Raw genomic sequence first — 24730 nt, 5'->3', positions numbered from 1 at the left:
AGGATCTTTCTGAACTTCTTCTCTGCTTCATGAACATTGACTGGTTCAGGTTGTCTGTTGAATCTTTCTTCAGTGATTTTTGAAATATTTTGCTTTTATTTGATTAAAGCTATATAAAAGTAGAAGGATGTGTGTCTATTTGTTAAGTAACAATAGTTTTTCAGTTTATTATATGGAAATAGACCATTGCCAAATTATAATATTACTTTAAAAAATCATTTTTAGCTAGTTTGGAGCCGAACCGTTTTCAACGAAAAATACGACTCCGGATCCGGCTCCACCAAAAATGTTGCTGCTCCCGGCTCCGGCTCCGGAACCCTGTTAAAAAACATAAAATATTAATTGGTTGGTAAAAAATAGCAATATTCAACCATTTTAAACAATAACTTTTACATACAGAAAGGGGTAATTTTGTTGATTTTAATGAAGGATGTACGTCCTGTGTCCAATCCTATTCTACAGAAAGCCCGATACCTTCTTGATAACAAGAAGAATTTTTTTTGTATTCCTTTACTGCTTGCATTACTGTTGTTTTTTTTTTCCAGAAATAATAAGAAAGACTTGGTAGAACGTCTGTGGTCCATGATCAACTCAAGATTCTGGTATGACAGCCGGCTACGCTGCGACATGGTTGATCTATACTATACACTCTATGGAAGAAGGAAGCCATTTTGTCTGGGAGGTGTAGATCTGGGACTGTTGACTGCCAATCAGCTGATGCCGGGCAGCCACGCTCCTATGCCAAACTGGAATAATAAATCTAAGGTAAGTTCTTTTACTTTGGTAGGTACATCTAATATAAAAATTAAAATACTTTCGTTAACCTAATATCTGTTGATGTTATAGAATTAACTCGAATAAAACATTTGAGTTTCCCTACATGTTTATGAACCTATTTTCATAAGTTTACCACCGTTTATTATTATTTTATCATTCATTATTTCTTTTATTTGTATCGAAGTAACTTTATAATAAACTTTCCTTGTGTTTATAATAAAGTCTGTATCACAATTGGGGAAATATAATTTTCTCGGATGCTATTAAAGTCAGAAGGTCTTCTTGGTTTTAGACCACTGAACTTTTCCATTCAAGATTTGATTGGTTTTCAATTCTCATCCTTTTTTATTACCTAATTTTTAGTATTGTGCCTACTTATTTTCCTTTTTTAGTTCACCATACCAAAGGCAGAAAAGAAAGAGATTAAAAAGGAGCCAGGAGGAATGCCAGGTAGTGGCAGTCACCATTCCATGTCTGGCGGTCATCATACTCTACCTGGCAGTGGTCATTCCTCCATACCTGGCGGATCCATGGCTCCTCCACCTGTACAGATCAAACAGGAGCCCGGCACAATTAAGATCAAGCAGGAGAAACAGGAAGTGCTGGATGACCGGCAGCTTAATATTATGTCCAGCATGGATGTACCCGACTTTTTCATGGACGCACCCCCGGCCGCGGCTGGCGTGTCCCCGCCCACTACCACCCACGCGAGGGATCCGCCCCCGCCGTTACACACGAGCTTTATGCAATCTTCGCCAATGCTGGGGCATAACTACCCGCCACAGTCTCAATCACATCACCCAGGTAAATTTTTTTTTCAGGAGGGAAGGGGATAATTGGCTGATTATTAAACTAGTCGCCAAAGTTTTTAATACCTTACGTTTTCTTATTCGTTGGCTTACAACTTTAGGGAATATCATTGAATTTTGATAGGTTGGTTCATTAAGTTGAGTGTTTAAACGTTTCAACCACTTATTGTAATCTACAGGAGTAATTTTTTGTATCACCGAACTACTGGGGATTTCATATATCAGTTTATCGGCCATTGTCTTATCCATTTAAGTTCCTAATTTTTTAAATCATTAGTTTTTATGCATGAAAGAATAACAGTCAACGTCCCTATTTTTTATTTTAAGAAAACTTTTCATTAGGTAATGATTATGTAGTTATGGATTATTCACTTTTCAATTAATGTGATTTTTAGTACATTTTTTATCAGTTTACAAAATATGGTTTTATTTTAAGATTTCTTATTTGTCTTTTTACAAACTGAATATTTTCTTTAAGGTGGATTAGACGAGGTGCGGCACCTTCCCCTGCACCCCTTCCACCAGCAGCAACACCCCCCTACACAACAACCATCCTCCTTCCCCCTCCATGGAAGTAGCTCTAGTTTAGACCAAGGGTCGTCTGCTTGGGATCTAGGTGTTTATTTGCTCATATCCTATTATATAAAGTAGTTAGGTTTTTTGTCTGAAGCTTGTCTCAAGATATCAATAACTATTGAACCGATTGAGTTCTTCTTTTTAGGGAACCTTCATATTTTTCCAAGATGGGATTAAGTTAGCCATTTTATTTAAATCTTGGGAAGTTTTTTTGTCTATTCTTAACAGAGCCCCCAGATGCAAAGGGCAAAATTACACAGGGACTCAAAGTTCGGGGGCTCACAAACTTTGGGTACTTTTATTGAATTTTGATCGGTTAGAAAAAACTAGCAGTGTTTATTTAAACTTTTCAACCAGTTACATTGGACTAAACTTTTATAGGAGACTCTGAGAGAAGAAAGCGTAAGAAGGAGAAGAAGAAAAAGAAGAAGCACAAGCGCCACAAGGACGAACGCGGAGAACTCGGCAGTCTGGACATGCGGATGGCGCCCGGACTCGTGGCCGCGGAAGAGGGCAGCCGGCCGTCGTCAGCGGGCAGTGGCACCAGCGGCAGCAATCCTGTCAGTCCAGCCGCCGGACCTGGCATTGAGTTTTAATAAGGAAATAAGGAAAGGAAATAGAAAAGTAGTATTTTCATTGATGGAAAAGTTAAAAGCAAAACAGTTTTGCTGTAGTGGCTATATCTGTTTTCTTTGATTCATCAAATATAGAACCAGTCGTTCAAAAATTTGCCTTATTGTTGCAGGAATTAAGTAGGTGAAACGTAATGGTTTAACACAAGTATCACGTAACTCTCAATCAATTACGCTTAGAATAAATAATAGGGCCCCCGTTCCGTATTTTTCATCTTTCATTAACTGGTGCTTTCACACAATGTGCCTGTTGAGCACTTATAACCCCCCCCCCCCATCTCTTTTTTTAAAATAAATTGAGATTAGGAGAGAAGGGGGGGGTCAACAAGGTATTTTGTGTGAAGGCGCCCATTAAACACGGTTCATCTTGTAATATTTTTGTAAATTTTGCACCATATGTATTGTATTTAAATAATATTGGCATTTTCATACTGTTTATAATTTCAGATTTTATTATGTCTCCCTTTGATAAAGAACTATTAGAACGTGTGCTATACAGGTAGAAAATTTTTATATTCTGCTTCTGTTTCTTAAACCTTTGAGTTTAAATGTAATAGATTGTTCCCTTACATGAAGATTAATAATGAAAACCATAGTTTTTGAAATATTGTATATTTGGCCCGTACAAAATGTTAGTTTGATAAAGTAGCCTTAGGTTTAGATGGATCATTAGCCTTTTAAACTTGTTTTAACGTCCAAGCTTTTTTTTAAGGGAGTAATGAGGTGTTTGAAAGATTTTAGTTGATTAATCTTGTAATACTTTAAGCTGGCTAAATAATGAAACCCTTTATCCATCCCCTCTACCCCATCCCCTCGTAATGGATGAACGAACTGTCCAATAAATGATGTCCATGTTAGCAACATAGATTGACGACAATTTTTCCCCTGTCATAATATCCACCTTTATTCTACATTTATTAACTTGTATTTAATATTTAGATGTAGTTGTGGTAGCAGAAAACCCATTTCCAGCCTTTACTTTTGCAGACATTGTTTGGATCTAAGGTGACATTTCTCATTGAAACATTTTCCTTGCTTTTAAACCTAATAAAAATTTAAAGAGATATTGGACATTTGATTAGGTCCTGTAAAGTTATGTGATCTAAGTCTTTAACCAGAGCTGGATCTTCAAATCATTTTAGTGGTGAGCCAGATCGAAGTGAGCCAACTTTCCACCAATGAGAGCACAGCATTTTATGAAATGCCGCGCTGTGATTGGCTGAAATTCGGCTCACCCCGATCTGGCTCACCACTAAAATGATTTTAAAATCCAGCTCAGTATTAGATCGATAAAATTACGACATGACAATTGCTTTATAGATGTACAACGTGGAATTGTGAATAACGGCGGTTGAACCGCCATTTCTGCCTATTTTTTTACTTTTAAGTTGGACGGAAAATTGTGTCTGATTGACCATCTGGTATAATAAATTTATTGTTCAGATGTGGATTTTGTGTGAGCCACGAGGTAGACAGTCATTATTGTCCAAACTGTATGGAAAATATGCCTTCTGCAGAGGCGAGGCTTAAGAAAAACAGGTAATTCCATCAGCCATTATTGTTCTAACTACCTACATGGAAAATAAGTATGCCAACAATCATAAAAACGAAGCTCTAAAATCAGACGGCAGGGTTAACGAATATTAGCACTTGTAAAGTGTCAGAACTCAAAAGAAGAATATTTATATACCTGTCTAAACAAAATTGTATGTAGGAAATTTTTTGCAAACTTGTATAAATATTGGATTGCTGATTAAGGACATTACATTTCTAGGACTTGACTATGAGATGTTTCGTTTATGATATTGTACTTAGAAATTATCATTCCAAAAATCATACAAAAAAATCAGCTAAACTTTTAGTGAGGCAAACTGATTTTAGTGAGGCAAAAGTTTTTTTTAAGAATTCACCTTGAGAAGTAAGATTGATTTACAGTCATTGAACTATCCCTATAAAAACTATTTTTAATTTTTAGATGTGCAAATTGTTTTGATTGTCCTCACTGTGGCCACACCCTATCCACTAGGGCCAGCTCCGTGTCTGTCCCCTCACCAGATGATCCTACTAAACACATTGCTAAAAAGGTAACATTCTTTTTTGAGTTTTGGACGGACGGAAATAAGTCTTAGAGTAGTTAAAGAAACTTTTATACACCTACAGGTATTTTTTTTGCTTTATTTGCTTCTTGTGAATTTTGTATTAAAGATACTTCATTAGTGTTTTTGTCTGTCTGTACTCTGACCTTCATTCTGTAATTAATACTGCTCTATATTCGGTTCTCTCTCTTTCTCCCTCCCACTATGTCCTCCCCCTATCTTTCTTTTCCACTGTCTCATTCCTCTCTCTCTCTCCCCTCTCTCTTGTCAGTCTCCCTACCTCTCTTTCTCTCTCTCACTTTCTATCTATCTATGTCTAGTCTATCTGTCTAAATGTAAAGTGTTTACAGAGAGTTCAGAGGTGAATTCTTAAAAAACTTTTGCCTCACTAAAATCAGTGAGGCAAACTAAAAATTTAGAGGGGATGATTTTGCCTCACTAAAATTTTAGTGGGGCAAAAGTTTTTTTAAGAATTCATCTCAGATTGAGAAGGCTTTGACAAAAATCTAATTAAAATAACACCCAAATTTTTCTCTGTTGTTTCTTCGGTTCTAATGGACTTTTTTTAGGTATATTACCTTGCCTGTGCCTTCTGTAGATGGACATCCAGAGAAATTGGACTTCCAGATCAGACGGTAGCAAGTGGTGCCTGGCCAGAGCAGAATAATCCTGCATCGGAAAGGATTGCTACACTGCAGGTTTGTATTTTTATTTCTAACTAGTGACATTTGAGGTAGTTGTCCCTTTACTTATGTAAGTTTTGTAACAGATAAGGAGGAAGGCATTTTTAACAGGCTTCTTCTCTTGGGATGGTAGAGATAAACTCCCTCAAAATAGTTATAAATCTTACCTTGAATATAAGATGCTTCATTATAAAAGAGAAACATATCGGTTCAGCGAGACCCTAAGCTAAAGACAAAAAAGCTTACTGCTTTATATAATAGGATAAGAAACAAGGATGATAACGTTGGTACAAAAATTTTCAGCAATATTGTATAGCAGTTGATCAAATCGCGTTCTATACTTAAAGCTGATTAGTCAGAATATTTTTTAACAGACAGACGAAAAAAGTAAGTCATAGAGTATCTTTACTACTTCAAAAATAAAACTAAAGCAATAGTGGGTAAATCAAAAGAAACTCGGTGTTACTAGGTAAAAAGTACGACTTCTAGAGTTTATTTGCCAGTTGATAGGATTAACAATATTTTACTTAGGAACATTACCGGACCATAGCCCAGCGGGAAAAGATGGAGAAAGAGTCGCGGCGATTCCTGGGACGAAAACTGTCATATCTACATCTTAGTGATAAATATGGACTCTCTTCTGTTGCTGCCAGGTAGGGGTCGTGACTTTTTTTTAATGCTGCCAGTCTGTTAGGTCACGTGACTTGTTAATCACGTTCCAAAACTAATAATTTAAAAATAAAAGCTAGTGGCGAACTTCTCTGCTGTTTACTGCTTTTGTTTGTTAACTTTAATTAAAGTTCCAAAAATGATTCAGTCAAACATCTTATTTAAGTCTAAATTATACCAACTATTTCCACATTATTACTTGTTACTAACTTTTTTTAATGTAAACCTTTTATAGGAAAAGATCTGGGTTAAGTTCCCTCGCCCTGGGTGGTGGTCTCGCCGGAACTGGCCGCGAGGACATGGGCCGTCCTCTGGACATAGCTCCGGCCACGGCTGTAAACCTGAATGAAATTAATGATCTTCCAACCGAACTGCTCACCGATCCAATTGATTTGTATAATGTAAGTTATCATTTGATTTAATTATCATGAATAACATCAACCCCTAAAGCGAAGCGAAACTGGTGAAATATTGAATGATTGAAGTAATTGATGTTTAAAAATTTTAGAAATCAAATAGGTTTTTCCACAAAAAAAATATTTTATAATAGGACTTGTTGTAGATAGAGTTAGGTACTACGCTTTCAAGATTATTTACAAGAATCCTCATCTCTCTAATTTAGGTGACAAGCTTAGAGCAAAGATTTGCCCAGCTAGAATTTCAACCAGAATCTGTTGATAACATCTATCCAACACACAAACATCTCATGATTAAAAGATCACAGAGATGTAGGAGGTTAGCTCATTTTATTGGCTGTTATCAGAGATAGAAATCTGAATTTTATCGTGAAGGTTTCTGTGTTTAATAAGCATTAACTCTATAACTTACTTTGTCCGTCCTTTAATCTGTCAACAAAATAAAAAAATAGGAAATTTTAACTTATCCGTTTTAAAAAGTAATTGTGCTTCTTAGAATTCTAATGATGCGCCTTCCTAGATTCTATGGGCTCTGTGTTTAAAAGGGGAGGGAATAGCAGATAAATAGCCTAAAATTTATAAGTTCAGTGGTTAGGTAGTGAGATCTTAAATGACCTACAAAAAAATGTATTACTTTATATAATATAATTATACTTGTAGATGTGAACATAATCTGAGTAAACCCGAGTATAATCCAACCTCAATCAAGTTCAAGATACAGCTGGCAGCTTACTATCATGTTCCAGGTATGGCTACTTAAAAATAAAATCTAACAAACAACTAGATATATACAGTTTTTGGACAAAATTCTAATCATTACAGTCATCCTTATGTAAAAGATACAAGATGTGTGTCTGTTTGTAGCTTAAGATCTCGGTAACCGCTTGACCGATATAGTTTTCTTTTACAGTGAAGCTTCTCATTTGTCAAGGAAAGGTTCATAACCATTTTGGGGAAGGAAGGTAACATCACCCTCCCAAGAGAAAATTTAGCACAAGTAATAATATACTCAAACAACAGTGTCCAAACCTCTCCACCATTTTGATTGGAAAATTATTGGAGGATGCATTTTATTAATCATCTATTGTCTTATCCCTTAATATTATTTCAGAGCTGGTGATATTCAAGATTGACCCGATGCAGATTGGGACCACCTCGAAATTCATTATCAAAGTGGTGAACCCGACCAACAGCGGCAGCGTTCTCACATTTCTTACTTTACAACAATATCAGGAGGGTGCTCAGAATCAATAGATATAGAATATATATTAATTTAGATTCCAAACATGGAACTTATTGATAAGTTTGTTCATCCAGCAGAAGGGGAGTGGATTGGGTGGGGATATCGTTATTTTAGTCCGCTGCTAGTTTTACTTTATTATAGAACATAAAATCTGTTGTAACATCCAAGTAATAATTTATCTATTGCAGTATCATATCATTTAATGATTCTTCATTACACTTCCTAAATTCTGTTAAAGATATAGATTAGGTAAGGTTTTATTGGTTAAACGGTAGCGCTTTAGGGTTAGGACTGCCCGTAGGGTTACGAATAATGAAAAAAATTATAGATGGTTTATTTTATGAAAAATAACTAATGTTGATAAATAAATAAGAAATAATTTGGAATGATTATGATTATATTAAGTAAAATACACAAAACTAGCGGTTACGCCCCGAGCCTAAAGGGGCTCTATAAAAAGGGTCTTAAAAATAGATTAAAACAATCTCAAAATTAAATCTAAAACTATCATAGAACCAGTTAAAGCTTACCAAAAATAGATAACACAATAGGTGCTGTAGTTATTGAGATATTGTTTTTCAGACAAAATAACCTTACTACTTTATGTAATAGGATAAACTTGTATGACATTATATTAATTGATACTGAATGATCAGGCTGTCAGAGAAGAAGAGGACAGAAACAGGAAGGATAAAGGGGAGGAGGATAAAAATGTGTCCGCCATCAATCCCCTCAGGCAACCCAGCATAGGTAGGATTAATACATATATTATACAGATAAATATATTTCGTTATGAAGCAGCAGTAGTTACTAATTTTTAAATGTTATACCTAGTTCAGATAATAAATGTATATTGTATAAGTATAGATATATAATCCAGATAAATACTAGATAAGTTGGGAACTTTTTTATCTGCTAGCAAATTGCTTTCTGCTCTTTTGTAGTGACTTGGCTGTGTTAATAATTCTGACGCTATTGGCTGATATTCAAAGACCCAATTAAAAGTCGGCTCAAGGTTAACAGGGTGGGGTCATAAAGAGAGGGGTAGGTTTCTGGTAGAATCCGTAAAGGTGTGTGTTTTAAGGCTTAAAGATAGTAGTAAAACGATAATATTCACTAAATATGTGTATTTCTTATTGAAAAGAACTATAGACAAAAATAATTTTTTTAAAGTTAACATAAATTATTATCGTTCTACTACTGTTTTTAACTTATAACACATAATTTTTACGGATTTTACCAAGAACCCTCTCTTTATTTATCTCCTTATAATATTTCATTTTTTTCCCCTCAGAAAAATGGAAAAATGTTACCACCAGTACTCCTTATTTTATTAATTTTCTTCCCCATTCCACATATTTTTCCATTTTTTCCTCCCAAAGGATGAGGAAAAAATGTTTTCTGACCTCTTTATTTTTTCCCCCTTTTCACACATTCTTTATTTTTTTACCTCCCCTTTAGCAGGGTTAATTTGCAGAATATCCATTCTTGAGGGATTTCTAGGAGACACAGAGTTTTTTTTACAAATAGTGACATATTATTGATTCCAACAATACATATGACGAATTTTTTGGACGTTAGATTTATCCTAAAAAGTTCAACCATTTTATACATATAAGTTTTTCACATATATTTAATCACATTATACGAGCAAACATTTTTTACACAATACTAGCAAAGCTTTTCCCTTAAAAAATCGACTAGTTATGGCTGACTTACGACTTAAATAAAAAAATAACTGTCCTTGCTCACCGAATTCGTACACTTTCTCACCAATTATATGGCCGGATTGTTCCTCAATTGTTTTCCTATTGGCTGGTATGTATCTAGAACTTTTTGGCAACGCCTCTAAAGGGGCGTTTCGTCGTATTTTCACAGTAGCTTTTGATAGGTTATTTTAGGTTAGGTTTGGTTAAGTTAGGTTAGGTGATTGCTTCTAGTCCGCAAAGTTAGGTAATTGGCCTTACAGGGGCTAGAAATAGGGGAAAGCTACAGTGAAAATACGACGAAACGCCCCTTAAGAGGCGTTGCCACGAAAGGGACTGTATCCGAACTTTTATGTTTATTGAAAATATGTTTAGTTGAGGCGACAGACCAACGAATGGATATAGCCACGGCTAGGGTTGAGCTACCAACCAGCAAGGTCTACCTGCCTCCTAGGGACGATGCCGCCGAGTTTGATGAGGGTGGGGTGGATCTTGCTGGCCATGTGGATGATAGGGATGTTGTCATGTGGAGGAAAAGCAATAAGGTTAGTCACATTGGTGCTTTCCCACAAAGTGCCTATTGAATACTATTACTGATCCACAACTCCCTATCTCACACTTTGGACATCTGTAACTTTTAGACAAAGGTCATGAAATCAAATGTTAGTGTGTTTTTTATCCATAGGTCTAATTGAGTAAAACTATTTAATATGTTAGCCCCGTCTCAATTATTTTAATTACAACTTCCAGACAACGGTCTTGCATTGAATTAATGAGGTAATATCAATATAATGGATATAGTATATACGTGGATATATTGAAGTGGGAAAATTTGTGGTCAAAAATAGCTTTTTAATATGAACCTCATCTATGGCAGTTCATACAGTAGGAAGGGACGGGGTGGATTGGTGGTATCGTTATTTTAGCCAGCTGCAAGCATCACTTTATCAGAGTACATGATAATTTGGTGCAATATCCAAGCAATAATATAACGATTATTACTATTTAGGTTGGAGTACAGCTTAAAGTGCATCCCGAGCAGGCAGAAGTTCTTGTAGGATTTGCTATTCAGTATGAATATACCAACACTATATTCGCCCATGATTCTAAGAAAGAAGTTAGAACTGCCAACATAACTGTCCCAGTTTTCCTGAAACTGGGAACTATTCAACAAAATTAAAATTTGATAATTTTTAATATTTGATGGCACCTCTTACTAATAAAAAGTTTTCTTTATTCCTTATGAGGAAATAGCTTTTTTATTGTAAGGCAGGTATTATGCTATATTATTGAATTTGAATTATGTAATATACATTCAAATAAGATATATACTCGAACATAACATGTCTAAAATCGCTTTTTACCATTTAATATTTAAGTAATCCTATTTGTATTTACTAGCGGCTTCGCCCCTAGCCTCTAGGGGCTTTGCCCCTAGAAAAAAATAATTTTCTGCACCAGCACCAGCAGCACCAGCAGCACCAGCTGCACCACCTGCACCAGCAGCACCAGCTGCACCAGCAGCACCAGCTGCACCAGCAGCACCAGGAGTATTTTTTTGGGGGGGGTAAATTTTCATTTTTGGGGGGGTTGGGGGTGTCCCACCCCCCAAGAAAATAGCTTAAAACCACCACAGGACCAGTAGGTATATTCCCTGAAGAGTAGAGCCCATTCGGTTCAGCGGTTACCGAGATCTTAAGCTTCAGACGGACAGACGGACAGACGGACAGACAGACGGACAGACATCGTTCTACTTTGTATTATAGATAATGTAAATAACATTAAAGATTTAGAATTTATTTTTAAAGGTTTTAAAAATGATCTTACTAATGTATAAACCTTAACTGTGATTTATATCCAATGAATTTGAAAAGAATTTCCAATGCTTTTTCTTTTTGCTTGCTCTTGTTAATATTTAAGAGTATGTTTTTCAATATCTGTGATTTCAAATTTATTTTTTTATGCTTATACAAGAAGGGACGGGGGGGGCTATATTAAAAACTGCCTTTTCTAAACATAGAAGGATAAGAATAACAGCTTTCTGTTCGTTTTTTGATATCGATTAAGTATTTGTAGTGTTGATTCCGTACTACGAGAATTCTACAAAAAGTCCCCCCTCCTTTACTTTAAAGCCAACCAATGATATTGTATTTATTATAATTTATGTTGATTCAGGGAGGTAGGAGACATTGGACTGTAAATTACATTGGTACCCAAAGTTTTATAACCACATTATATTACTCGTTAGTTCACAAACTATTTTATTGGTTGGTGTCTTTTCAACAAATAATTTTACATACAGAAGTGAATTATTTATCATTGACGATTAATATGAATTTATTGTCCATTGTCTTATCCCTCAAGATCACTGATGTTAAATACTTTTATACCCATGCTTATGCATACAAATTTGATATTTTGCAGATACACAAAATTAATAAATAGAAATGTCTTTTCTGGGAAAGATGTTTGGCCGAGGGGAGAAGGGAAACCCTGTGACCACTGGTAAGAACTTTATTTTATCTCACCACTTAAAACCAGTTTTATTCAAGGTACTACGAGAATTCTACAAAACGCTTATAAACTATTGTTTTAAATAGTTTTGCAATATTTTTTTATTATTTAGGTGAAGCAATTCAAAAGTTACGAGAAACTGAGGAAATGCTGAATAAAAAACAAGACTCTTTAGAAAATAAGATTGAAGGTATAAAAAAACTGCGGCATTTGCGCATATTGTAGTACGTCCAATAACTGTTTGGAATGACTTTTACCAGATCTTGCTTTATACTTAAAAATGCTTTAGTATTTGTATAATATAAAAATATCCACACACACACAAAATCATTACCTAACTCCCAGAAAAAGGTTCTTCAAGCAAAGGGCCATGGATCCTTTAAAGCCTAAATTGTCCAAATAGCGGCCTCCATTACTATGCACAATAAAATTGTAATAACTTTCATTCAAAGTTACTGCAATAAAAATGTTTGTTTTCCGTGGGCTTTTTACAAAGGTTCATCCCAGCTTTCTAGCTATCAGACTTTGTCAGGCGCTTGACATTAATCATTTGAATGACTTAGCCTAATAATAGGGGTATTTTTCTCTTTAATCTGGCAAATGACATGCAATGAAATGTATAATCTTGTTCATGATACTGATGTATTACCTAACAATTTAACATATTTAGCTGAGCTGGCAAACGCTCGCAAGAATGCCAAGACAAACAAAAGATCAGCCCTGGAGGCCCTTAAGAGAAAAAAGAAGTTTGAAGCCCAGCTGCAACAAATTGATGGAACCCTTTCAACTATAGAAATACAGAGAGAAGCTTTAGGTAATCTTTTCTTAAAAACTGTTAAATAATATACAGTGCTATTATTTTTTTAATAATTTTAAAATTAGGGGGAGGAGAGTTTTTTGTTTGTAATCCTTTTCTCTTTTCCAAAAGAGATATGTATCTTTTTCATTACTTCACCTAACCTAATATAAGATAAGCACAAAACGCTACTGCGAAAATAAAATACACAAAAGAAAACTTTGGATGCTATCCACCACTTTAAGTTAAGAAACAATGAAATACTTTTTAGTTATTGTATCCCACATCTTAAATAAGTGCTTAAAAATTAACAATCAAAATTCCAGATTTTAATTGTGGATACAGATTCTATGTCCAAAAATTAGGACAAAATTGGGCAGATTCAGTTTGCCAACCCTAGAATCTGCTAATATTAATACTAACAACTATGAGTGTAGCTACTATGATAATATCTATATCTCTATATTTTGAATCTGCTAATACCAATACAGCTGTGCTTACAACTATGAGTGAAGCTACTATGATATTATCTATATCTCTATATTTAGAATCTGCTAATACTAATACAGCTGTGCTTACAACTATGAGTGAAGCTACTATGATATTATCTATATCTCTATATTTAGAATCTGCTAATACTAATACAGCTGTGCTTACAACTATGAGTGAAGCTGCCAAAGCCTTAAAAAATGCCCAAGAAAATTTTGATGTTGATAAGGTATTGTTCTTTAAAAAGTATTTAAAATGATTGTCCCCCTGAAGATTTGTATTTCTCTTCTTTTCTGATTTTATTGCTCAAAGCCTTTTGGCCCCAGTTTTAGGCTAGTAAGTTAATTTAAACCTTCATAGGTTTATTTTTTGTGTTTAAAACCATTAATTTTTGCCCAAAAAAGAAAGACTAATGTTATGGAATTTATTAAGGTACTAATATTTGTATTTGTTTAGGTTCACGACATCATGGACGAGATTGCTGAACAACAAGATGTTGCTAAAGAAATTGCTGAAGCTATTTCCAACCCTGTGGCCTTTGACCAGGTAAGATATCTATAGAGTATACCACGTGACCGTCTTAGTTAGGCTAAAAGAGTAAAATCTATTTCTATTAATTTTTAAACGAAGTTTGGCAAATATTAGCCGATTTTAATTTTTTCTTCTTCAAATTTTCAGTCATAAAATGCTGTAATCAGATGTTTGTATACTTTATTAGTATGTTTGTGTGTGTTTCTATAAAAATATTTGGCGTTTACATAGTTAATCATCTATGGAGAATTGATAACCATCTTTGTTGAAGGATTATGATGAAGATGACCTAGAAAAAGAACTGGATGCTCTTGGAGAAGAGTTGGAGCTTGAACAACAGAAAGATTTGGATGAAAAACTTTTGTACGTTGGACCTGCTGTCCCTTCCAATCTACCAGAGGTAAGTAATGGCTCATTATTTACGAAAAAACTTTTTTTCTGCATGAGGTCTCAGATTTTGATAAAAACTTCTAGTCCCCTTCATTTGGTCATAAAACTAAGGGCTGGGTGATTTTTAACCTTTTTAATCCATTTAAAGTCCGATTTTTTGCGCATTTTCTCACTGTGGTATTTTCACAATGAAAAAAAGGCATTTTTTCGTGATTTTAAAGTTTAAAATTTTTACATTAATTTTCAACTTACATACATGTTTTATATATCAAATTAATCACCCAGATGGGTACAGCATAGAAATAGTCTTTAAAATCACAAAAACCATGAATTACAGGGTGTCCCAACAAAAATGTCAAAACACGTTTTTTGAACTTTTGACACTGGCAGGAAACGAATTTTGCCCATTTTTCGCCTTGAGAGTGAATATCATCCATTTTAGAACACATATGAAGTAAATTTGGCGTGGGCACTCCATATTTGGACACCTGAGCCCTTAGTTTTATGACCAAATGAAGGGGACTAGAAGTTTTTTTCAAAATCTGAGACTTCATGCAGAAAAATGTTTTTTTCGTAAATAATGAGCCTAATGTAATATCCTAATTATATTTTTCTTGCATTTCAGCCCCTTAAATTCTTCCCCTTAATTATTATTTTAAAATGTTTTTGGTGGTATAGTTTAGATATTTTGGGGGAAACCTTGATGAAAATATTTAAACTTGATTCAGGTGCCTTCAGCCGAGCCTGCTAAAGCCAAGGCCAAGCCAAAGGCAGAAGAAGAGGAACCAGACATGGCTGAGCTCGCTGCATGGGCTTCATAATTCAGTGCGGCATTTGCACATGCGCTGAATTATTGTGTGAGCGCGGCATATGTGCAACACAGAATCAGACCAATCATGATTTAGTTAAGCAATTTTGGTCTATACACTATGTACAAAAAACTTTGTTCAGCTTTTTTTATGATTCATACTCTGAATTAGTTTAATAGGTTGAACTTTTTTTAGTTTTTATCATTAATAATCCAAAACTTGGGTTTATTACCTAGGTATTATTTCTGTTCAAATTTAGATGGTAAATTTTTTATTTAGCCATGGGCACACGTGTTGCATGCACTCTTGCTTGTTTATTTATGGGTGCCATAGAATGTTTGATGCTAACATCATGGAAAGGCATCAAACCACACCTTTACAAATGATATATTGATGATATTTTTTTCTATTGGATTTGCACTGAGCAACAACTTTAAAAATTTTTGAATATTTGAACAATCTTCATCCTTATCTCAAATTTAGAGCTTCTAACATTTTTGAGACTAAATCTGTAGAAATTTTAGATACTGTGATATAAATTGATAAAAATGATTAAAACTAATTTATAAATTACACCTGGCAAAAAAGTGTTTCTATTTGCTTACTTATCTTGTCAGCCTAGTCATGTGACTAATAATATTCCTTATGCATTAGCTTTGAGATTTAAACTCCTTTGCAGTGATAATTTAGATTTTGTAAAACAATTAGATACTTAAAAAGATTTACTTTTGACACGTGGTTACAAACAAAATTACATTTTAAAAGCTTTAGAACATGTTTCTATAATTGATAGATCAACTGCCTTAAAAAGTTGAGAAAAAAATTGTAAACCGTCCAATTCTTGGTTTACAATATGATTCACGCTTGACACATATTTCAAATATTTTGTTTAAATTCTGGATGGTCATGACACAAAATCCTTTATTAAAAAAGATTTTTCAGAGCCGCCAATGGTTTGCTGGACAAGACCAATAAATTTACAGAATTTCTCATAAGAGCAAAGTTGCAAAAATGTTTAGTTCCAAAAAGACCTTCCAGAAATAAGATAGGTTTTAAACATTGTGTTAATGATTGAATATTATGTAAATTTTCACCTAAATTTGTTAACAACATTGTATTGTCTGTAACAAAAGCAACTATCCCTATTTTATCTAATTTGACTTATAACTTTGAAAATATTATAGGTATATTGTATACCTAACTTGTATTAAAATAATGGAACATGCAAATCTCTTCCACTTATATTGTACAAACAGCACAAAAAGGAGTGGATAGATTCAGAGAACATAGAAATTCAATTGGACCAAATTCTGTAAAAACTGTAGGACAAAATTTTTCTCTAAATGGACACAACCCTTGCCATTTACAATTGTTCCTTTTGAGCAATTTAAAAGTAATAATCCTTAGATAATATAGCAAGAGAAAAATTTTATATTATAAAATTTGAGCTATTATTAAATCTATACAGAAGCTGTGATTTTATTTTTTTATGATATGTTTTAACTTTGACTACTTTTGTACAATTCTTAAAGGAACCCTGCAAGAAATACAACGATTTAACCACTGAAAGACTGCCATAAGTAGATCCAATACCCTAAATTGGAAGCTTTCAGCTTCAATAACGAAAAAGTTATAAGTATGCATTTCAAAATGACATTTCAGGTATATGAATTACAATATTAAGTTACGTCTCCTAGACACTAACTACTGGCAGTTCAGCCGTTAAGTCATTTTTGGCTATTTTTAGGGCAATTCCATCACCAGCCCAATCTTTACATCATACTCATTGCTGCTCCCAGGCGTTGTCAACCGGTTCTAGCCAGTAACCGCTGGTACTAGAAATCTAAAAAATGTTTTTTGGTATTATTTCACATGATTTAAAGCAAAAATATGTTTTAAAACTTTGATTCCTTCGTAGATAATGATAGATTGCAATGAAAACAGCCAAAAACGGCTGAGCTGTCAGAGCCGTTACTTTTCCAATATTTGCTCATTTTTGGGAAAATAGACCTACCAAGGAATACTCATATATGCTAAGTTTCACAACGAAATTCAGATTCTAAGTGCCATTTTTGCATTGGTTACAAGATAATGGTTGCATTAATTCCCCCTCCCCCCCTTCTTAGTTACTGGCAACCTAAAATTATGACAAAAATAAGCTTATAATTTTGTTTATTGGCTACGTAGTTTAATTTTATCATTAGCAATTGAAATCTTTCTAAATTTTGATGTACATAAAATATCATTTTAGAATGCCTACAACTTGTTTTGTTAGTAAAGCTGAAGGCTTTAAATTTGAGGTATTGGGTCTAATGTGACAGTCTTTCAGCATTTAGAATGGTGTATTTCTTGCAGTTTCTTGCTTTTTCGCTATGATATGTAATAGGTAACTTCTAATACTTCTTACTTTTAGGCATATGTATGTATTTCATTTATTGCTTTTACTCATGTGTTTGGAAAATTTGATAAAAATGAGTTTTTTTTAAACACAACTTGTTCACAAATGCGGATTCGTATACTGGGTTCAAAGTGGGTTCAAAAATTGGGCGGATTTCGGATTCCAGATTCGGATTCTGATTGCCAACCTTAATACTTATGCCCAAAAGTGGGACACTTTATTGATGTGTATAGAAATACTAACACCTGTGATGTATATATATACAATGTAAATAACATTAGAATGAATTTTTATATTTTTTGAATGATTTAAAAATGATCTTACTAATGTTATACCTTAACTGTGATTTTTATCCTAATGAAATTAAAATCTTTATCTCATAATCTGTGATTTAAAAAAAATTGTATAGAAGGGGCATGGGGCTTTATTAGATTTCTAGTACCTAATCCAGAAAAAATGGCATTTTATAACATAAAAGAACATGAGAATAAAAGTTTTATATTATTTGATATTACAATTGTCTTACATAAAATTTATTTATTTTATTTGTTTGTTTGTTTTATTGGTTGTTTTCTCTTCAATGAATAATTATACACAATAATTACAAGGAAGATTTAATATTAATTTATTGCCCATTGTCTTATCCCTTAATATCTTTGATGTTAAATACTTTTGTACATTTAAATTTACATATATTATATTTTTATGCATTTAGATTTAATATTTTGCAGATACACAAAATTAATAAATAGAAATGTCTTTTCTGGGAAAGATGTTTGGCCGAGGGGAGAAGGGAAACCCAGTTACCACTGGTAAGAATTTTATTTTATCTCACGGCCAAAAACTGGTTTTATTCTAGGTTTTACTGGCCATAAGTCTGATAGGGTATTTGTATTTACTGTATATTGCATTCAAATATTATTTTTTTAAAGACCCATTAACCATTTTCTTAACCCCTTAAGAAAATAAAGATAAAATTAATCTCCTCATAAGCTATTTTTTAAAAAAAGTTTTGCATTAATTTTTATTGTTTAGGTGAAGCAATTCAAAAGTTACGAGAAACTGAGGAAATGCTGAATAAAAAACAAGACTTTCTAGAAAAAAAGATTGAAGGTATATTAATAAATATTACCTAATAAATATTAAACGACGGCATTTGCGCATAGTGTAGCACGTCCAATAGCTGTAGGGAACAATTTTATACCAGATCTTGCAATATTACTTAAACATGCTTTAGTGTTCGTTTAATAACAATATCCACGCACAAAATCATTACCTTATTTCCAGAAAAAGGTTCTTCAAGCAAAGGGTCATGTACTATTTGAAGCCAAAATTGTACCATAAAAAGCCGCTGCTCATTATATGCACATTCAAATTGTTATAACTTTCATTCAAAGTTGCTACAATAAAAAAATTTTCTATGGGCTTATTACTAAAGGCGTGTGAAGTTAACCATTTGAACACCTTATAATAACTGGGGAATTTTTTCCTTTCAATCTGACAAATGCCATGCAATCAAAGGTCTCTTGTCTAAGATGCTGATGAATTAAATTGTTTAGCTGAGCTGGCGAACGCTCGCAAGAACGCAAAGACAAACAAAAGATCAGCCCTGCAGGCTCTCAAGAGAAAAAAGAAGTTTGAAGCCCAGCTGCAACAAATTGATGGAACCCTTTCAACTATAGAGATGCAGAGAGAAGCTTTAGGTAAGTAAATTTGGGTATAGCCCTTTCATGGCTACGCCTTTTAAGGGGCGTTTCATAGTATTTTCACAGTAGCTTTTGATAGGTTAAGTTAGGTTAGGTGATTGCCTCGCAGGTTTAGAACCTCCCGCCGAGGCTAGAAATAGGGGAAAGGCAACTCTGAAAATACGACGAAACGCCCCTTAAGAGGCGTCTCCACTAAAGGGACTAGTGTCGCTTCAAAACCAATTAATATCCGGTGGATTAGAACCAGCCAATTCTCAGCCATACTGAAAAATTATGTATAGCATTGTATTATATCCTGTTTTTTATGCATCTCGGGGCTAAAAAAAAACTTGTTTTGATCTTATAATTGTAAATATTATTATCCGCAGAAAGCTACTACAATACGATGCGATAAATAACTATTCTTGTTTATGATACTCTACTTTAGTTTTTGTCGTATGGTTTGTCTGTAATGCGTAGAAGCATGCACAAATTTAAGTTTTCTCCTCATTTTAAATGTCCTTAGGACCTCCAAAACAGTGTTCTCCAAAAAGTTTGTTCGTTCGTGCGTCCGACGCGACCATGTTTAACAAAGGGAAGAGTAGTTTGTGCTTGTATTGCGTAAACTCGTGAGTAAGCTTAAGTCAAAAGCGATTATTAAGTCTAACTGCTCTTAATATTGACAAAACGCAGAGTATAATCAAACGCATATTTAATAACAATTAGACTTAATTATTGTGTGTGAGATGTGTTTCTTACTAAAAACAATTCTTATTGCCTTTTTTTGCAATTTAATTAATGGTTCCATAGTAGATTTAAGACTTCAACTCCAGGCAGGTAAACAGTAAAGTAAATGACTATTTATAAGTGAGTGAAAAAGCATTTTTTTGCTATCTAAATTCAGAAATTTAGAAATATAGATATCCAAGAAATGGCAAAACGGCTAAGCCGCCAGCCGTTAGCCGTTACTTTTCCAACTTTTTGTTCGATTTAGGGAAAATAGACCTACCAAGGATTACTCAAGCAAAATTTCAGATGGAAATTCAAATCTGAAATTACGAGATGGTTGCATTAAAAACCCCCCCTTTTTATTATTTTTAGGTATTTTATTATTCGTGGAAAATTGTCTGTAATACAATGCTATCCATTTTTTTCATTTTGACTGAGAACCCTTTATAATTTTGCGGATGTTAATCGGTTTGGAAGCCATGTTGGAAAATTTCCTTTCATCTAGGGCAGTAGTTCTTGGCCGCCATTTTTTGGTCAGATTTTATTTTTTTGCTGAAAGTATCAATATTTTCAGTTTGAGGTTATTATGTAGGTAGACGAATCCTTTTATCTTTTTCAAAAAGCATACCTACCATTTACATTAAAACAGTTTTTGTTTAGAATCTGCTAATACCAACACAGCTGTGCTTACAACCATGAGTGAAGCTGCCAAAGCCTTGAAAAAAGCCCACGCAGATCTTGATGTTGACAAGGTATTGTTTTTTTTTTTAGATGCACAGCACAGCTACTCTGTGTAATGTGTTGGTCACCCTAAACACCATTCTTTAATTAAACCTTATTATTATTCTAAAGGTTTATAATCTTATTTGTAATGTATCATCATTATCATTGCCTTTTAGTTCTCTAATAGAAAATAGGCCACGCACAATGGTTCTCCAATCATCCTTGGATTTGGCACATTTTAAGGCATCACAGAAATATTTGTAATGCATACCCATTCTTTTCTGATTTTATCACATGGAACCTTTATTAGCTACAGCCCTGTGGGACCAAAACTCTTGGTAGATGATATGCCTTAAAGCTAATCTTGTAGCTAAATTTAGTCTAGATGTTTTGGATAAGTTACTTTAAACCATTCTAGGTTTAATTTTTTTATTTTAAACCAATAATTTTGGTTGGTTCCTTCTGCTGCTATTTAGAACACGTTTTTTAAAAGAATGCTGGAAATGATAAATAAAAATAACTTCCAGACAAATGCTGTGCAATTTAAGGTACCAATATTCGTATTTGTTTAGGTCCACGACATGATGGACGATATTGCTGAACAACAAGATGTTGCTAAAGAAATTTCTGAAGCTATTTCCAACCCTGTGGCCTTCGGTCAGGTAAAAATACATTAAATAAATCAAGTGATAGGAAGATTAGCATATCTCAACCGATTGCATTTAAAAAAAATTTAAATCGTAAAATTCGGTTAATGGATGTTTGTCTACTTTATTGATATGTATGTGTGTCAGTCTATATGAAATTTTTTTTTGCTAAAAGAATTAGAAAATAACTTTCAGTCGTTTCAAGCAAAAATTCAATGCCTTTCTGACAAAGTGGTTAGGATGTATGTTTGTTTTTCTGTATGCAAATTTGCGTATCTTGACAATTTTTGTATCATAGATAAATTTCAGACGTTTGTATAGGGTTTTTATGTCTGTGATGAAAGACAGTGAGGGAGGGGAAATAGGGCTGTTTATTTCACAAGTCCCCGAAGTCTTTTAATAACGTTTTCTTATTCGTTAGCTTAATAACCTTGGGGACTTTTAATGAATTTTGATTGTTTGGTTCATTTATTTGAGTGTCCAAACATTTCAACCACTAATTGTAATCTACAGAAGATTTATTTTTGTGTATCATCATTAGGGATGTACTTCAATTTATCGGCCATGTCTTATCCCTTCAGATCCCTGGAGGAAAGGGCAGTAATCTTAATTTTTTTTTGAAAAGGCATCAGTTTTTACTTTTTACTGAAACTAATCTTGTCTACCTATAATGTAAACTAAAGTAAATCATCTATGGAGAATTGATATCAACTTTGTTTTATTAAGGATTATGACGAAGATGACTTAGAAGCAGAACTTGATGCTCTTGGAGAAGAGTTGGAGATTGAACAACAGAAAGATTTGGATGAAAAACTTTTGGAGGTTGGACCTGCTGTCCCTTCCAATCTACCAGAGGTAAGAAATAACAAAATTATACATTTCCCGCATTTCTGCATCTTCAAATGCAGTTTTAAGTACCTAGATAGTCAGTAGGTACCTACTTAGGTAATATTTTGCTGTGAACTTTGTATTTTTATGATATAATACTGTATTTAGGGATAATTATATGCCATGCTCCTTCCTTCCAATTATTATTTAATTTTAGTAAAAGGAGAGTGTAGGAATTTTTAAAAATTTCAAATATTATTTTAGAATGTTTTTGGTGGTTGAGAATTAGTATTTTTGGTGTGAAATCTTGATAACATTTAATTTAAACTTGATTCAGGTGCCTTCAGCCGAGCCTGCTAAAGCCAAGGCCAAGCCAAAGGCCGAAGAAGAGGACCCAGATATGGCTGAGCTAGCCGCATGGGCATCATAATTCATGCGCTTTATCGTCGAGTGCGGCATATACGCAATGCACAGAATCAGACCAATCATGATTTAATTAGGCAATTTTGGTGCCGTACATTATGTACAACAACCTCTGTTCAGCTTTTTCTAAGATTCATACTCAATTAGTTTAATATGCTGAATTTAATGTTTGTCTTAATTATTAGGTAATAGTCCAAAACTTGGGATTATTACTATTTTTTTTTTCAATTTTAGAGGGTAAATTAATTTCTTATTTAAGTGTAAAGTAATTGAAAAGCTTTGTGTAAAGATATAAAGTATTGTGATTTATATAATGAATAATTATACCTATATATGATATGTAATTTTTATGATAACTTTCAATGTGTCCCGCTTTTATGCATATGTATGTATTTCATTTTTTTGCTTTTACCTCAAGAGTTTGGCCAATTTGGTAAAAAGGAGCTTTGAAAACTCAACTTGTCAACGATTAGAAATGTTGTTTATTTAAAACTTTTTTATTGCACATTTTGGTAAATATATAAAAAATGAGGCATTTGCCTAAAAGCGGGACATTTAGTTGATGAGTATATAATTATAAATACTAAAACCTGTGATTATATAAAAATAGAATGATAGAAAGCATGTTTGTAATGTACTGAAAATATGATCAAAAGCTTTTATTTTAAAAGGACAAGGTCGAACTTCCAGGAATCTAAAGGGATATAGGACAATGGATGATAAATTCATGTACATCTACAATGATGATAAACAAAATAACAACTTTTTATAATTGAAATTATTGGTTGAAAAGTTGTGACACTTACTCGTTTGGAACCAACCAAACAGAATTATTAAAAGTACCCAACCAAAAATGGCGCCAGATTTTCTACAACTTGACGAGGGCATAACCTAAACAGATGATTCTACAAAACTGACTTGACGAAGCTCTGGAGGCTAATCATTTAATTAAAAGTACCCTAAGTTTTGAGCCATCAAATAAGGATACATGGTTATAAAACAATGGGTGCAAGTGTAATTTACAGTCCAATGTCCCCTCCCTCCATGATCAATTGCAAGTTTAAAACAAAATTATTAACATTTTAGAAAACAAAAGATTTTAATTAACTTTCTCGTATTCATTCGAATCCGGTGGATAGGAACCGGTTCTCATCTATACGAAAAAACTATGTCTAGCATCGCATTATATCCAGCTTTCTACGAAAGAAAAATGTACAATCAAAAGATTAAAACCAGATTTTTTTGCCGGTGCCTTTGGCACCACGGGGCTAAAAAAAACTAGTTCTAATCTTTTAATTGTACATTCTATATCCGCGGAAAGCCGTTTATAATACGATGCGAGAAATAACTATTCTCGTATTCATTCGAGTCCGGTGGATAGGAACCGGTTCTCATTCATACGAAAAAACTATGTCTAGCATCGTATGATATCCAGCTTTCTACGAATGTAAAAATGTACAATCATAAGATTAAAACCAGTTTTTTTAGCCCGTGCCTTTGGCATCTCAGGGCTAAAAAAACTGGTTTAATCTTATAATTGTATATTCAATATCCGCGGAAAGCTGTTTATAATACGATGCGAGAAATAACTATTATAACTTTGTTGTGTTTCTAAATTTCAAATTATGTACATGAACTGCCTAATAGCCTTATCTATATAAAATTTCAAATAAGGTTTAAGTCATATTTATGCTTTAAATGTAAATGCTTTTTACGTCATCAGGACAGAAAAATAATGGTAGATAAATTGATTTTTCTCCAATCTCTTATTTAATATTTTAGGTAGGTAATATTTAATATTTTAATATTACCTAAGACAGAATTTGTATACTTTGAAAAAGGAGAAAATTAAATTATCTTCCATCAAACTATCCCAATTACTTACATCGGTTTTTTTTCAAATTAAATATGAAGAAGTAGGATGTCTGTTTGTCTGTAAATTCAGATCTCAAAGACGGCTCAATTGATAAATATGTATCAAAATTTTCCTTTCAAAATCATGTGTCATCATACTCATGTTAAAGTAAAAGTATCAACTGTAGTAGTATATGGGCATGTCACTATTATACAAAAATAGCAACTCAATATTTAAGAAATGATATAAATAATTCAATTTTTATATTGTAATTTCTTTATGCATCAAATAAAACTTGGAAATATA

The 24730-nt window shown here is 33.4% G+C and overlaps 4 protein-coding genes across 8 annotated transcripts in view; all 4 read left to right on the top strand.

Moving 5' to 3' along the window:
• The window catches only part of Taf2 (TATA-box binding protein associated factor 2), a 25156-nt gene extending 21914 nt beyond the window's left edge, over positions 1-3242 (top strand). The window contains exons 25-28 of the mRNA XM_080164521.1: positions 546-765; positions 1170-1581; positions 2065-2202; positions 2544-3242. Coding sequence (XP_080020647.1) covers positions 546-765; positions 1170-1581; positions 2065-2202; positions 2544-2758 — 985 coding nt within the window. The 3' untranslated portion in view covers positions 2759-3242. The remainder of the gene's footprint in view (positions 1-545; positions 766-1169; positions 1582-2064; positions 2203-2543) is intronic.
• DCTN4-p62 (dynactin subunit 4) lies at positions 3242-12032 on the top strand. 2 transcript variants are annotated; one of them, XR_013880728.1, is made up of 14 exons: positions 3242-3293; positions 3734-3799; positions 4238-4333; positions 4770-4878; positions 5460-5588; positions 6105-6226; positions 6478-6643; positions 6865-6977; positions 7319-7404; positions 7770-7892; positions 8559-8651; positions 9983-10152; positions 10617-11786; positions 11972-12032. XR_013880728.1 is itself a non-coding variant. In XM_080164523.1 (13 exons), exons 1-13 carry the CDS (start codon positions 3250-3252, stop codon positions 10785-10787), a joined length of 1488 nt encoding a protein of 495 aa, XP_080020649.1. In that variant the 5' UTR covers positions 3242-3249; the 3' UTR covers positions 10788-12032. The 2 variants fall into 2 exon arrangements, 1 of the variants encoding a protein (XP_080020649.1); XM_080164523.1 differs by having other exon boundaries at positions 10617-12032.
• On the top strand, positions 11976-18266 carry LOC145322499 (charged multivesicular body protein 4-like). 2 transcript variants are annotated; one of them, XR_013880739.1, is made up of 8 exons: positions 11976-12112; positions 12234-12311; positions 12792-12935; positions 13544-13635; positions 13863-13952; positions 14209-14337; positions 15056-15460; positions 16544-18266. XR_013880739.1 is itself a non-coding variant. In XM_080164529.1 (7 exons), exons 1-7 carry the CDS (start codon positions 12055-12057, stop codon positions 15146-15148), a joined length of 684 nt encoding a protein of 227 aa, XP_080020655.1. In that variant the 5' UTR covers positions 11976-12054; the 3' UTR covers positions 15149-18266. The 2 variants fall into 2 exon arrangements, 1 of the variants encoding a protein (XP_080020655.1); XM_080164529.1 differs by having other exon boundaries at positions 15056-18266.
• LOC145322498 (charged multivesicular body protein 4-like) lies at positions 18230-24730 on the top strand. 3 transcript variants are annotated; one of them, XM_080164528.1, is made up of 8 exons: positions 18230-18346; positions 18570-18647; positions 19094-19237; positions 20609-20700; positions 21244-21333; positions 22045-22173; positions 22484-22954; positions 23129-24730. In XM_080164528.1, the coding sequence occupies exons 1-7, from the start codon at positions 18289-18291 to the stop codon at positions 22574-22576; spliced, it is 684 nt and encodes a 227-aa protein (XP_080020654.1). In that variant the 5' UTR covers positions 18230-18288; the 3' UTR covers positions 22577-22954; positions 23129-24730. The 3 variants fall into 3 exon arrangements, with proteins under 3 accessions (XP_080020654.1, XP_080020652.1, XP_080020653.1); XM_080164526.1 differs by having other exon boundaries at positions 23117-24730; XM_080164527.1 differs by having other exon boundaries at positions 23102-24730.

Source organism: Acartia tonsa, chromosome 6, assembly GCF_053477335.1.
Source record: "Acartia tonsa isolate MP-2025a chromosome 6, ASM5347733v1, whole genome shotgun sequence".
NCBI lineage: Eukaryota > Metazoa > Arthropoda > Copepoda > Calanoida > Acartiidae > Acartia > Acartia tonsa.
This window is presented reverse-complemented; position numbering and strand designations above follow the sequence as displayed.

Bases quoted from the DNA above. Each gene is read 5' to 3' on its own strand.
- DCTN4-p62 (XM_080164523.1), top strand. From the start codon at position 3,250: ATGTCTCCCTTTGATAAAGAACTATTAGAACGTGTGCTATACAG. The intron at 6,227-6,477 runs GTAGGGGTCGTG...AACCTTTTATAG, and splicing joins CTCTCTTCTGTTGCTGCCAG to GAAAAGATCTGGGTTAAGTT. The intron at 7,405-7,769 runs GTATGGCTACTT...ATATTATTTCAG, and splicing joins AGCTTACTATCATGTTCCAG to AGCTGGTGATATTCAAGATT.
- LOC145322499 (XM_080164529.1), top strand. From the start codon at position 12,055: ATGTCTTTTCTGGGAAAGATGTTTGGCCGAGGGGAGAAGGGAAACCCT. The intron at 13,953-14,208 runs GTAAGATATCTA...TCTTTGTTGAAG, and splicing joins ACCCTGTGGCCTTTGACCAG to GATTATGATGAAGATGACCT. The intron at 14,338-15,055 runs GTAAGTAATGGC...AACTTGATTCAG, and splicing joins TCCCTTCCAATCTACCAGAG to GTGCCTTCAGCCGAGCCTGC.
- LOC145322498 (XM_080164528.1), top strand. From the start codon at position 18,289: ATGTCTTTTCTGGGAAAGATGTTTGGCCGAGGGGAGAAGGGAAACCCA. The intron at 18,648-19,093 runs GTATATTAATAA...TAAATTGTTTAG, and splicing joins TCTAGAAAAAAAGATTGAAG to CTGAGCTGGCGAACGCTCGC. The intron at 22,174-22,483 runs GTAAGAAATAAC...AACTTGATTCAG, and splicing joins TCCCTTCCAATCTACCAGAG to GTGCCTTCAGCCGAGCCTGC.